This window comes from Myxocyprinus asiaticus, chromosome 34 (genome assembly GCF_019703515.2).
Source record: "Myxocyprinus asiaticus isolate MX2 ecotype Aquarium Trade chromosome 34, UBuf_Myxa_2, whole genome shotgun sequence".
In the NCBI taxonomy this organism is placed as follows: Eukaryota; Metazoa; Chordata; class Actinopteri; order Cypriniformes; family Catostomidae; genus Myxocyprinus; species Myxocyprinus asiaticus.
The window spans coordinates 8,061,580-8,077,566 of record NC_059377.1 but is presented as its reverse complement, the minus strand read 5'-3'; the positions used below and the strand labels follow the sequence as shown (position 1 = coordinate 8,077,566).

General features: G+C 34.4%; 1 protein-coding gene across 1 annotated transcript in view; it reads left to right on the top strand.

Annotated features, from left to right (window-relative positions):
- rims2b (regulating synaptic membrane exocytosis 2b) overlaps positions 1 to 15,987 on the top strand; it is a 217,071-nt gene that overhangs the window by 27,073 nt on the left and 174,011 nt on the right. The window contains exon 5 of the mRNA XM_051670284.1: positions 5,880 to 6,090. Coding sequence (XP_051526244.1) covers positions 5,880 to 6,090 — 211 coding nt within the window. The remainder of the gene's footprint in view (positions 1 to 5,879; positions 6,091 to 15,987) is intronic.

Sequence of the window (15,987 nt, the reverse complement as noted above, 5' to 3'; positions counted from 1 at the left end):
TTAAAATACTATACGTATTAAATGTATATAATACGTATATATTAATATAATATAATATTATATCATACTTATATTATACAGTAATATATTAATACTGCACTGCAAGTGTTGGGTCTGTGCGAGTGTCCCCCCCCACACACACACTTTTAAAATGACTGCTATGCCCCTGTTTTTCAGTGAACCTGATATCAATCTTTAGCCTATAAGAAGAACCCCCATCTGAAGCTTGGTTAATACATTCCATAAAAATAAATGAGAATTTCCATAATGTTTGTGCTTGGATTAAATGCAAGTCTAATTTTGGTTGAAAGGGTGCGCCCATTATTATAAAAAAAAATGTGCGCTGTCTTCTTGCACTTTATTACCATACAGTAACACACAGACGTACAATATTAGCATTCTAGAACATTCATGTTATGCGCTATTGCAACACCCATTCCTCCTCGATGTTGGCTGAGCAGGAAAGAAGACTTTTTCCATGGGCAGACAGCAGCAGATGTTGGAGGCGTTTAGGGAGCGATTCTTTCATTACTGGTTTCTTATGTCAGAAAAAGCATGAAAGAGCAATGTCAATTTTAAATGCTCATTTAAAACCATCAAACTATAGCTAAGACTAATTATTCGGACAAAAGGTGTCCCGACTGTAACTCTGTCGACACGCGGACTGCACAACGACCCTTATTTATGAATAATGAGCAGTATATTGCAGCATTCATGAAGGTTTTAGTTTATAAAATATTAGTTGGAATGAATAAAATTTACACCTGCTCTTTCTGTACTCCCTTAATCCCATTCACCATTACATTTATAAAAACATCATGAAGACAAATGTATCATACTATTTATTCAATATAAAAATAATATAAATATGAGACTAAACTCCCAGTCAGCATATGGTGTGGCTTGTGATCTCTTACGCATCATTCATTAGAGACAACACCTCGCAACATCACCAGTTTGTGCCCAGCAACAAGATTTTTCTGCGTACGGCATGTGTAGTTTACAGTGAGTGGTAGTTTGGGACAATAGTTATTTAAAATTGAGCCAAATATGCAGAGCGGTATGAACAGTAATTCTGGCTAAAAGGATTAAGGCAGTAGAAGATGGCACGGGTTGGCCAATCAGATGAAAGGGGCATTGCAGTGCCACCCACATATGCAAATCTAATATTGTTTTTATTGATTTTTTAAACAATGGACAAAAAATATTTTTTTTTAATGAATTCTCATTTTCTGTTTCTGAAATGTACAAATAAACCTAAAAAACGAGCTGTTTTTACCCACATGGAATGGCTCCCTCCATTTTTTAACCTGCTACTATTGGTAGAAAAAGTGGATTCAAGGGAAAAACAGGTCTCATTAATATTAATAAACTCATTACCATAGCTGTTCTTACCTGTTAAAATTGTATTTCTAGATATCAATAATAGTATCTGTACTAGTTAAAATCACATTTAAGATATCAGTATTTCTATTTTCACTAGTTGCAAAGGATACAAGTGACAAGTAAAACAAGTGAAAATGGTAATTTTTTATATCAGTAATTGAATTTCAACATGTTACATTTGGTATTTCTGATATCTGGAAGTGGATTTCAGATATCAATAATTTGTTGTGTATTTAATTATATCTAACAAGACTTTCTTACTAGTAACAATTACATTACAGATATCAGAAATTAGAATGGTCACTAGTGAAAAAGGAATTACTGATATCAAAAATCAGCATTTTTATTAGTTGGAATTCAATTGTTGATATAAAAAAACTGGCATTTCCACTAGTAGAGATTACATTCTTGATATCAAAAATTTAATTTTTACTAGTAAGAAAAGAATTGTTGATATGTGAAATTGGAATTTCAACTAGTAAGAAACGAATTTTTGATATCAATAATTGTGTTTTGAATTGAAGTGAATAACATATCTGTGTGAAACTTTACATGTGAAAATTCAATTATAGATATAAAAAATTTGGGTTTTTACTATTTGAAATCCCATTTTTGATATCAAGAATGTGATTTCTGCGAGTGATGATGTCATTTTTTATATCAAGAATTCACGTTTTTACTAGTGGAAATGTAATTACTTATATCAACAATTTGCATTTCCACTAGTGAAAATTACATTCTTGATATCAAGAATTAGAATTCTAACTAGTGAAAATTGAATTGTTGATATCAACAATTCATATTCTGCAAATGTATAAAAGTTAATTCGGCTTGCAACAGTATCAGAGGTAATTGTGAAATTCAACTAGTGAAAATTAAATCACAGATATCAAGAAATATGGTTTTTACTAGTTGAAATTCCATTTCTGATATCAAGAATGTGATTTCTGCAAGTGATGATGTCATTTTTTATATCAAGAATTCATGTTTTTACTAGTGGAAATGTAATTACTGATATCAACAATTTGCATTTCCACTAGTGAAACTTACATTCTTGATATCAAGAATTAGAATTCTAACTAGTGAAAACTGAATTGTTGATATCAACAATTCATGTCCTGCGAATTATTAAAAGCTAAAATGGCTTGCCATAGGAGTGGACACTATTGATTTTCTGTGGCTGAAGCGAATATCATGATCAGTAGTGCATGTAAAACCTCCCTGTCACATACTTCACTGTTCCACATGACTTGAAAACAATGGAAAATGCCCTCTGGATCAATGCACATCAGATGAGTAAGCGCTTCCTCTGGATAGATTATTGATTGAGTCTGTCTGCATTAGGCAGAAATCTGGCAAATGTCAAGCTGGCATACTGTAGCAGTCTGGTGTCTTACGAGTCTTATTAAAAGTATTAGACACATCCTTGCAATGGTCACTGTCGATTTAAAGAGGTTTGACAGATGAATGTAGATGAGGAATTAACCCAGGGCGCAAAGCCTATTATATTAATGCTATTACAACTGAATAAAGAACTTATTAAGAGTCATGCTTATTTTACCAGTGCTCTTTTAAACCTAAAGGACCACAATGCTGATTTGCAGAAAAACAGCTTAGGTTTTAGGCCTATTAACTATTAAATAATATTAAAAATAATAAATAAAAAAATAAAAATAAATAAAAACTTGAGTGTTTTTTGTGATTAGTATGAGTACAATTATTTTTTAAGGTTAGGGAGACCGAAACTAGTTGGCACATTCTTGTTTTCTTTTCTTTAGCAGTGGTTATCTATGATGGTTTCAAACCCCTACTTCAAAACTGCCATAAGTTAGGATAATTTTTGTGAATTCTGTCCACCAACTAAAATGCCTATATCATCATATTTTTGTGATAGCTACTGGTGAACACAAGTGAACATAATAAAACCACACTGGCATTCATTAAGAGAAGGGTCAACTATATAATGAATGTAGATTTTAACAGAAAGTTGTAAACTTTTTCCCTTTTTTGCTGTTTTATGAAATATTTTTATGGAGTTATTTTGTTAAATATGATGTATTTTAAAAGTATATTTATAATATAACATGTTATTAAATAATAATTTTATAATTATTAATAATGAACAATTATTAATATATATATATATATATATATATATATATATATATATATATATATATATATATATATATATATATATATATATAATAACCCCAATTCCAAGTTGGGACAGTATGCTAAATGACAATAAAAACAAAATGGAGTGATTTATAAATTCTATTCACCCTGTGCTGTATTGAAAGCACTACAACAACACATTATTTGATGTTTTACCTTGTGAATTTAATAGATTTTTTGAAAATATACACTCATTTCAAATCAGATGATTACAACACGCTCCAAAATTTGGGACAGTCGAGTGTTTACCACTGTGAAACATCACCATTTCTTCTAATTACACTTATTAAGCATTTAGGCACTGAAGACACAAGTTTAAGTTTAAAAAGTTTAATTTTCCCCCATTCATCCATTATACAGGTCTTCAGCTGCACAATTGTACGGGGTCTTCGTTGCCATATTTTGCGCTTCATAATGCACCACACATTCTCAATTGGAGATGGTCAGGACTGCAGGCAGGCCAATCTAGCACCCACACTCTCTGCTTACACAGCCATGCACTTAATAATCTGGGCAGTGTGTGGTTTGAAGTTGTCATGCTGGAAAATACAGGGACGTCCCTGGAAAAGATGGCATCTGGATGGCAGCATATGTTGCTCCAAAATTTGTGCATATCTGTCTGCATTCATGGTGTTCTCACAGCTGGCCGAGTTACCCATGCCATGGACACTGACACACTCCTGGCCCATACAGACACTGGCTTTTGGACCTGATGCTAATAACAGCTTGGATGGTCCTTCTCCTCTTTGGCCCAGAGAACATGATGGCTTTTTTCCCCAAAAACTATTTGAAGTGTGGACTCGTCGGACCACAAAACACGATTCCACTTTTCTACTTTCCATTTCAGATGAGACTGAGCCCAGAAAAGTCAGCAGTGCTTCTGGACAGTGTTGATGTAGAGCTTCTGCTTTGCATAGTAAAGTCTTAACTGTTCGGTGAACACTTCCATTTTGTCATTGAGGAACATTGTTCTGAAAGTGCTGGATTATTTTCTGCCGCATCTGTTGGCAAACTGGTGAGCCTTGACCCATCCTTGCTCATAAAGGACTAGGCTTTCTTGGATGCTATAACACAATTGCCTCACCTGTTTAACATCTCCTGTTTCATATCACCTTGTTATTTCAACTCGTCAGATTGTTATTAGTCCTAAATTGCACCTGTCTCAACTTTTTTGGAACGTGTTGCAGGCATTAATTTCAGAAATAACGTATATCTTTAAAAAGCAATGCAGTTGATTAGGTAAAACATGAAGAATGTTGTCTAGTATGAAGTAAATTTATAAATCAATCCTTTTTGTTTATACTGTCCCAACTTTTTGGGAATTGGAGTTGTGTGTGTGTGTATATATATGTATATATATATATATATATATATACACACACACACAGTACTGTGCAAAAGTTTTAGGCACTTGTGAAAAACTTTCAAAGTGAGGATTTCTTAAAGAAATTATGACATAAATAGTTTTAATTTATCACTTAATGTCATACAAAGTCCAGTAAACAGAAAAAGAGCTAAATCAATATTGGTGTGAACATTTTTGCCTTTAAAACATCACCAATTCTCCTAGGTACACCTGGACACAGTTTTTCTTGGTTGTTGGCAGATAAGATGTTCCAAGCTTCTTGGAGAATTCTCCACAGTTGTTCTATCTATTTAGGCTGTCTCAGTTGCTTCTGTCTCTTTATGTAATCTCAGACTGACACGATGTTCAGTGGGGGGCTCTGTAAGGGCCATGCCATCTGTTGCAGGGCTCCCTGTTCTTCTATTCTAATCTATTCTATTTGAAAATGAAATGTTTGGGAGTATAACATTTATATTTCCTATTGACACACTAAAGTAGCAGATATAAATAACCATCTTAAGACAAATGCTTTTGTGAAACATCTTATGTGCCTAAGACCTTTGCACAGTACTGTACATCTATCTATCTATCTATCTATCTATCTATCTATCTATCTTTCTATATATACTGTATATATATATATATATATATATATATATATATATACACACACACACACACACAATGGCAAAAAGTATGTGAAGACAAAAGTGTGGGAACAAGCCCTGGTCTCCCCCAATGCATATTAGGCATGAAACTTATTATTGATGATAATTCTGATAAATGCTGAAAGCAGCTTTTAAACAGTTGAATTATTCTCAGACTCATCCTAGAGCAGTTCTTGAAACCTTACTTTTTTCCTGATCTACAGTATTGATAAACAGCATGCAACTGACCACAGACAAGCCTTTAAAGGTTACACCTGCTTCTAAATGACCCAATCCCAAAGTTTCCTCTCTTCATTCCACAGGAAGTTGCACCAGCAGTTTGAGATGTACAAGGACCAGGTGAAGAAGATCGGGGACGAGGCCCAAAAGAATCCAGAGCAGAAGAGCGACTCGCCCACTTGTGGGATCTGCCACAAAACCAAGTTTGCCGATGGCTGCGGCCACGTCTGTTCTTATTGCCAAACTAAGTTCTGCGCTCGCTGTGGAGGACGCGTCTCCTTACGGTCTAATAAAGTACGTCTGGCTTGTCTATAACACCATAACATTAATAGACAATCGCACAATGTCTGTGAGTCTCTGTCTGTCTGTATCACTGTGTGTGTGTTTTTGTGTGGCAGTAGATTTGTCTGTCATCGTCATTTGTTTTATAAAGACCCTGTCTATGTGACCCTGTGTCTGCATGTCATGTGTTAAATTTCTTTATCCTGCAGCTGTGGCTGAATTTGTTGGCTTTTGGTTAAACATGAAGTTAACCATTTAATTACATGACCACAAGAGGGCGCTAGATTGTAAAGAGTAAATAAAGCCTCAAAGTGTTAAATAATCTATGGGTGTCTCCCTAATTGTTGGTGTTTGGTTTGGGGGGTTGTCTTGATTCAGCTTTAATATGGATAGTACTTTTCACAACACATATTTTTCCAAATCAAATTATGTAAGAATATTCACTGTTAATGTACTCCTCAGCTCTTGATTCTATAAATCAGCAGACTATGGCAGAGCATATTTTCATATATTATTCATACAGAAAGTAATCCAAAAAGTTATGGGAACACTTTACATTAATGTTCCTGTTGTTAAGGTTTGTAAAGGGTTTCATTAATGACCATGAACTCTTTTACAAATGCATTATAAATTACTGATATGTAGTTATAACCAGTGTTGGGTATGTTACTTAAAAAAGTAATCCACTACAAATGACTAACTTTTTCTCTGAAATTATAATCAGTATACTATACTATACACATAAATAATATTTTTTTTAGAAATATTTGTAATCCAAGTAATGCTTTCGTTGAAAGTCAGTACCTGTAATCTGATTAAAGAATTCAAAATGTAATGTGTTACACTACTTTTAGTGCCTAAAATTAATTAGATTACAGTAACTACTTTGTAATCCAATTACACCCAACATTGGTTATAACAACATAAATAAAAAGTATGACTGTCATGCAATACTTGCCAAATAGTGAGTAATTTTACCTCACATGTTATAAATGCTTAGTAACACTTGTTCGACATTAGTAACTTATGAAAAATATACCTTAATTTAAAGTGGACACATATAATAATACATTTATTTAGGAGTTGCAAACATTAGGAACCTACTCTATGTACATAAAGTTCAGTATAGTTTAATGGCCATTAGACGTTATTATATGATATATGCTGTGAATGAGCATGAAGACCTATAAAGTGTTTTTGCAGAGGACTTTAGGTAAGTAAGACCAGGTAAGTTGGGACAGCACTCGCAGTAGCATCATTCTTTTGACATCAATGTATGTCAAAGGGAAGCGACAACACAAGTGAGTCAAGACATTACAGTAAATTTAAATAAAGCGGCCTGTAGCACAATGACACAATCCTTCCTTTTAATCAAATTATAATAATCTATTTTTGCATAAATCATGAATTAGGGCATTTTATGTTTTGATTAATAAAAATATGTGTATTTATTAAGCATTTATAAAATGTAATAAAATGCTCACTATTTGGCAAGTATTGCAATGAAAGTCGTCCTTTTTATTCATGTAGTTATAACCGCATATCAGTGATTTATAATGCATTTGTAAATGATTATAATTCATTAATGAACCCCTTTATAACCCCTTAACAAAGGAAACATTAATGTAAAGTGTTACCAAAGTGATTAATGAAATTTGAGAAAACTTTGTCTATTTTCATGAAACAAACACAGGCTGTTCTACAATGATTCCACTAGTTGGCATTGTATCGTATTGTATTCCATACTGTACAACGATATAGCCTATCCTCGGTGCCTCGTGTCTTTGTTCCTGTAATTGTAGTAGGGATGCACCAATATAGAATTTTAGTGTATACCAATTGCTAATACATGTTTTAATGTTTTGGCTGCTAACCGACAGTGATTATTAGACATTTTTATATGCTTTTTATAAATCTAACAATGTTGGAGAATGGAGAATTTTACATGCTTTAAGAAGTTTAGTTGTACATATTTTAATATACAGCAGTAAATTTGAATATCAAATCAGTTCACTGTTGAAATTAGACAAAAAAAAACAAAACAAAAAAAAACACGGATATTATCTGCTTTTAGTATTGGCCATATCCATTGGTGTGCAGTGCATAAACCCGTTACCCCTCCCAATAACACATTTGATTGGTCAGATTTTCTGTCACTCTGCTAATACAAATGAATTGCAGAACCCTTTAAAATCTCCTCTGAACAGGGATGCAGTAACGTAGAGCTACAACGCAATAATAAGCGTTTTGATACTCAGTCAAACAGGACAAACGATGTGAAGATATTTAAGGTAGTTTACAGTTATTTTTAGTTGTTTTTAAAGTTGTATATTATTGTATTTTAATGAATTTATTCCTTAAATGCATACACATTTTTTAATAAACAGGGGAAAGAATGTTTCATAATTTAAATACATTTTCCGTCTCCATTTAGTCACCCCTTCTCTGAAGGGTTTGAAGGGGCTGACTGCTGGCCACTGGCATAATAATATCAATACAATAATAAAAAAATAAAAGAAAAAAAAATTGACAGGTATTAATATGGTCACCAATATATAGTATATTCATAATTTCATGAGCTTTGAGCATTACATATTCAGTTTTTGCTTTTCTAAAGCAATTTTATTTTAAGTTTAATTACTTTTTATCAGACTATCTACTGAGAAAGTAGTTAAACATTTGAATCAAGTCAAGTCATTTTTATTTGTATAGCATTTTTCACAACACACTTTGTTTCAAAGCAGCTTTACAGAAAATGATGCTGTAATGTCTGTAATGTTTAAAAGTCCCCACTGAGCAGTTTAAATGTAACGCGATTGAAAATCATGCTTTAACCTCTTGAGACCCGATCGTGACTGCTGTGTCCATTTTTAATTTTTTGATTTGTAACTAGTAGCACCTAATAAACATGCAAAAAATAAATAAATAAATAAATAAATTCTAGAGCAAATAGATTTCCTAAAATTTGATGTCCACATATGTGGACAGCAGTACTAAGCTGTGAAATGTTAAATAATACCAAGCTATAAAAAGTCAGATTTTCTTTAATCAAAATTGTTTTTGAGACGTTACAGACATTACATTAGCATAAATAATTATTATTCAAAGTAATGTCCAGCATCATCCAATCACTGCCAACCATGTTAAAATAAAATGATACATTATAAATTCTGAATCTATGTACTGATTATCAGTCTCCCATGTCTGTCAAACATGTTGAGTGGTCCAAACATCATCTGCAGCCTTAAACTGAACTTTTGATAGGAAGTTTAGATTGAATGCACTTAGCTGCATAGAGAGATGTAGGATGCTCCCTTGCTCCCTATTTAGTGAATGTCTTAACCTCCAGTGTGCTGGCTGTCTGCACTGGTCTCAGAACAGTTTGAAATGCACCTTATTTTCATCCTAACTCCATATAAAGCTAAAAAAATTCTCAATTTGATAATGCACAGTAAATATAGGATTTGTAATGAAAACCTAATGCTGTTGGACACATTAGTGTACATTGTGTTTAGCAGCGTGGTGTTTCTCGATTAATCGTTTACATTTTAAAAATGCCATATCGGAAGAAAAAAGAGAATATAATCTTTTGACTCAAGCAGGTTTCAATGTAAAAACTTAATGAGGTTTCTTACCAGATGTAGTTTTGTTGGCATTTCTCCCAAACACAAACTTCGCTGTGGTCGGCACCATGTTGTTTTGTCACATGACTACGTGCGTCAAAAGTTTAACCCTTTACAGACAGCATATAATCTCCTGAACTGAGATCAGTAGGGTTAAATGAAATTCAATTATGCGTTGTGTAAAGCAAAGCCAAAAAATTATGTCCACACGTGTGTAAGCGGGGTCGCACAATGTTAAAAATGATTTGTTTTTAGGCCCTCAGTGAGCAAGCCAAAGGTGACTGTGGCAAGGATCCCAAAACTCCTTAAGATGTTAGTTAACAGGGAAGTGTGAAGCATTTTAGTTCAAATTTTAATACATTAATCAGAACTAATATCAGTACATTTAATTCTGTCTCTTGCACATCTTTCCTTTTCATCACTCTCTCACTTCAGTCTTAAATTAATTTGCAACATGAAGAGAAATTCTTCAGCATCTCTTTCTTTTCTTAGTCTTTGATTTCTCTTTATAATTTTATCAAGTTCAAATTCACATAGGTCTCTTCATCATGACCCATTAATATTCTCATATGCCTCTGTATCCAAATCTGATCTATCCAAAAAATAATGCACTTAATTGTCGTATGCTTATGGTATATTATTGTCCCATCTTATTTAAATTGTAAAGAATTTATGTATCATGATATTATTTGTTGTACTTCTTTAAATTTAGTTCATTTTAATTTAAAAGTAAACTGGTAACACTTTACACTAATGTTCCCTTTGTTAAGGGTTTATAAATGACTAATAAGTAATTTACAAATGCATTATAAATCATTGATAGGCAGTTATAACAAAATCAACAAAAAGCAACTTTCATGCAATAATTGCCGAATAGTAAGCATTTTAACTTACATGTTATAAATATATATAGATTTTTTATATATACTTATATTAATCAAAAACATAAAATTCCCTAATTCATGATTTATGTCACTATGCAGAAAATAAATAAATAAATAATAATACTTACCTAGTCCTAGTTACCTAAAGTCCTCTGCAAAACCACTTTTCAGGTCTTCATGCCCTAAGCACATATCATATAATAAAGCCGGATGACCATTAAACTATACTGAACTTTAAGTACATTAATAAATGCTTCATATGTGTCCACTTTACATTAAGATACATTTTCATAGCTTACTAATGTTGAATAAGTGTTATTAAGGATTCATAACGTGAGGTAAAATGGTGTACTATTTGCATGACAGTCGCCCTTTTTATTAATGTTGTTAAAGCCACATATTAATGATTTAGAATTAATTTGTAAATAAATTATAAGTCTTTAATGTCACAATACAGTAAATAATAGTCGTAAAATAGTAGCTCAGTGAGTATTGACGCTAACTACCACCCCTGGAGTTGTGAGTTCGAATCCAGGGCATGTTGAGTGACTCCAGCCAGGTCTCCTAAGCAACCAAATTGGCCCGGTTGCTAGGCAGGGTAGAGTCACATGGGGTAACCTCCTCGTGGTCGCGATTAGTGGTTCTCGCGCTTAGTGGGGCATGTGGTAAGTTGTGTGTGGATTGCAGAGAGTAGCATGAGCCTCCACATGCTGTGAGTCTCCACGGTGTCATGCACGGCGAGCCACGTGATAAGATGTGTGGATTGACTGTCTCAGAAGCGGAGGCAACTGAGATTTGTCCTCCGCCACCCGGAATGAGTAACCGCGCCACCACGAGGACCTACTAAGTAGTGGGAATTGGGCATTCTAAATTGGGGAGAAAAGAGGATAAATAAATAAATAAATAAATAGTCATAAAATAGGTGTCATTTTATTTATGCAAAATATTATTTATATTGTTTCCCCTTTGATTTTGGTGTGAAACATGACCTGGACATGTTCTTGACAGGTTTTGTGAGATTCACATCATAGCTGGATTTATCAGGTGCAGTCACTGATTCAATACTGGCACTAAAGTAATTGATTGAATATTAAAAATGATAGCTATTCACTGAACTGTGACTATGACATAGTTCTGAGTGATCTATTTAATCAAAATCAGTTAAAGGTAATGAGCTCTCTGTCGTGAAGACGGATACTGCGCTTTGTTTGGTCTGTAGACTGCACACATTACAACATCTCATACAGACAGTTGCTCTGGGTGTATAGAGATTATTTACATCCAAATTTGTCTGCCGCCTGTGTTTTCCTACCTTCAAGGAGTGGATGAATGTGGAAAATAGCTTTACTGTTGGTCAATTGTTAATCAGTGACTAATTCACTATTCACAGCTCATGAATGATGAATTGTGTGCATAATGCATTGTGTTTAGTGAGGGTGCAGCAAGAGGAAGATCTGGACATGCTTCAGTTGAGATAACACTCTGATTAACAGCACTTTTATGTAGTTTGTGCACTTGTTAGTCTGCTTGAGTCAGTGGCAAAGTCCTTAGTGGTTTGAGACCAAGAATTTTGCCCCAACCAAACAGTTTTGCACCTGACATTAGATCTTAGGGGCAACAAAATCCCCAGAAGTATACTAACCAGATTAAATGTATGTGTTTCTCGTGAATATTTAACTTACATAATAAGTTTTAGGATAACTGAACTATTTAACATGTGATATGATTGGTGTTGATGAATTTGGAATTGTTTCACTGGCATCAGATTAATATGTAAGTGTGCAATATAATAGTAATAATGGGAATATGGATTTAGGAAGCTGTTTGTAGTTCAGACAGTTGTTTTTTACCCGTGATGCTGTGCGCTCCATGCTGTACAGGGAACAGGGAGCCGCGTGAAGACAACTGATGTTAGGGTGTCATAGACACCGTCGCTGCTGTGTCTGATGTCAGTGTGGATGGCTCCACATGTTAGAGGCCATGGATTGATTTGCCCTGGCAGTGCCGGGTGACCAGATTCTTTTTCAGTGCTGGGACAGTGATGTCATGGAGCTCTCGCTCTAAGCTCATATACACCCACAACATTGTTATATTGCTGGAAAAGAAAACAAAAACACACTCTAAATTAACACAAAACACTATATAATAACTTACATTAACCAACCACAGAATTAATTATCAAGGTATTTATAATGTTTTGCAATATACCTTGTATTTAGATATTGTGAATAATTGTAATCACAGTATCAGGGGTTATGTGCGTGTGATATTATAAAGATGACATGTAACCTGTAAATAACTGGCTTTTATATATTCATTGTACTAAAGCCAAAAGAAATTAGTAAAATATTATATGTAAAATATTACCTCCAAAAATATGTTGTGCTAAGTTTACAGTGCATATTTTTTCTTATCTTATTTTCATAATTAATGTTTGTGTTTAAGAGAAACATTTTAATTTAAATTAAAATGTACACCTTTGCAATAAATATTGTTTCATAGCAGCTGTACTGAGAATATGGCCTTACAACCTCCAGTGAGCAAACTAAATTACACTTTAATTTTTTTACATTTTCTACGGACCTCCTAGTGCCCTTTTGTGGCCCCATGGGGTCCCCGGACCCACATTTGAAAAAAAAAAAAAAAAAACACTGCATTATGTAGTACTTATCTATTCAGAGTTGCACCGTTAAAGGGCTAGTTCACCCAAAACTGAAAATTCTCTCATCATTTGCTCACCCCCATGTCATTCCAGATGTGTATAACTTACTTTCTTCTGCTGAACACAAATGAAGATTTTTAGAAGAATATTTCAGCTCTGTAGGTCCATACAATGCAAGTGAATTGTGGCCAGAACTTTGAAGCACCAAAAAGCACATAAAGACAGCATAAAAGTAATCCATTAGACTCCAGTGGTTTAATCCATGTCTTCAGAAGCGATATGATAAGAGTGGGTGAGAAAAAGATCAGTATTTAAGTCCTTTTCATACTATAAATCTTCACTTTCACTTTCACATTCTTCTTTTGTTTTTGGCGATTTGCATTCTTCGTGCATATCACCACCTACTGGGCAGGAGGAGAATTTATAGTAAAAAATGACTTTATAATTTATTAAATATTGATCTGTTTCTCACCCACACCTATCATATCGCTTCTGAAGACATGGATTAAACCACTGGAGTCTTATGGATTACTTTTATGCTGCCTTTATGTGCTTTTTGGTGCTTCAAAGTTCTGGCCACCATTCACTTGCATTGTATGGACCTACAGAGCTGAAATATTCTTATAAAAATCTTCATTTGTGTTCAGCAGAGGATGCACATGTGGGATAGCATAAGGGTGAGTAAATGATGAGAGAATTTCATTTTTTTAATGATTAGTTGTTACCTCTTATCCCAGATAAGTAGTGCCTGCCATGTGGTTAAACATACAAATGCATTTATTTTTTGAGTCGAACAAACTCAAAAAGGTACACTGAAAAAAAGTGATGACCTGCAATTGTTACCTAAAGGATCTTTTTCACCTAACCAATAAAAATAACTATTATCGTGTAATAACATTTTTGACTTGAATAAAACCAGTTCCTTTAGATGTTACCTCATGAAGCTGTATGTATTTTACTCGAATTCTTTGGATACATTCAATTTGTTCGGGTTCATGGCTACAACTTCAAAGACTGTTATTTCCTGTGTTTTTTCGCCCAGTTTGAAGCGGCATGCATTTGTAATGAACTGAATTCCGGCTTAGTCGCTTGGTAGCAGCGAGATCCGTAAATAATGTAGACTAAAGCGAAGAGCAGCGAGTTCTTCAGCCTGTTCAACGCTGATCAGTTCCGCACTCAGACATCCGCAGAACTGACAGCAGCTCAGTAACGGGTTTCTCAGAATCGAGTCGATAGTTTAGAAGAATTTGCGTTTTGACGAGGCTCAACTGCAGCAGACGACACAGTCTTTTAAGGATCTGGTGCTGTCCGTGGTGCTGAACATCGAGGATCCGACATAACGATCTTCTCTATCGCCGTTCATTTGCGTCTCGAGCCACAAAATGACGACTCACAACGACGAAATGGGTAGGAAACGAGTCTATTTGTGTGTTACAAGACAATGTCATACGTGTTTTCATACATCTAATGAAGTTTTTTTCATTATTATTTGTATTCTTTGGATAAACCATAATCAATAAACTGAGGTAACGTTGTGGATCATGAAGGACACGACGATGTATTTTCCCGCTTAATCGTTCACTGCACGTGCCGATGTGTGGTAACATTTAAATTAACTGCTTTAACAAAACCAATTTTAAGGGTTGGATTCTGTAGAAAAGCTCCTTAAGATAACAAATGCAGGTTGTCACTTTTTACAATGTAATGTACCTTTAAAGAAGACAAGTTTACTGACCATTTTTCGGGTTGCCATATGGCAGCATTTCCTCAAAATGTTCCCATTCCCCCCACAAATCTCTTTATTTATTTATTTATTTTTATATCGGAGCTGTTTTATGTAAAACAATATAGGCTATATATACTGTATATATAGGCTACTGTGTGTGTGTGTATATATATATATATATGTTTTACATACACCTTACCCAAATACATTTAAACTCACAATTCCTGACATTAAATCATGGAAAACATTCCCTGTCTTAGGTCAGTTAGGATCATTATTTTAAGAATGTGAAATGTCAGAATAATAGTAGAGAGAATGATTTATTTCAGCTTTTATTTCTTTCATCACATTCTCAGTGGGTCAGAAGTTTACATACACTTTGTTAGTATTTGGTAGCATTGCCTTTAAATTGTTTAACTTGGGTCAAACATTTTGGGTACACTTCCACAAGCTTCTCACAATAAGTTGCTGGAATTTTGGCCCATTCCTCCAGACAGAACTGGTGTAACTGAGTCAGGTTTGTAGGCCTCCTTGCTCACACACGCTTTTTCAGTTTGGCCCTCAAATTGTCCATCGGATTGAGGTCAGGGCTTTGTGATGGCCACTCCAGTACCTTGACTTTGTTGTCCTTAAGCCATTTTGCCACAGCTTTGGAGGTATGCTTGGGGTCATTGTCCATTTGGAAGACTCATTTGCAACCGAGCTTTAACTTCCTGGCTGATGTCTTGAGATTTTGCTTCAATATATCCACATAAATTTCCTTCCTCATGATGCCATCTATTTTGTGAAGTGCACCACACCCACCTGCAGCAAAGCACCCCCACAACATGATGCTGCCACCCCCATGCTTCACGGTTGGGATGGTGTTCTTCGGCTTGCAAGCCTCACCCTTTTTCCTCCAAATATTATGATGGTCATTATGGCCAAACAGTTCAATTTTGGTTTCATCAGACCAGAGGACATTTCTCCAAAAAGTACGATCTTTGTCCCCATGTGTCATGGCTCCGGCATTTG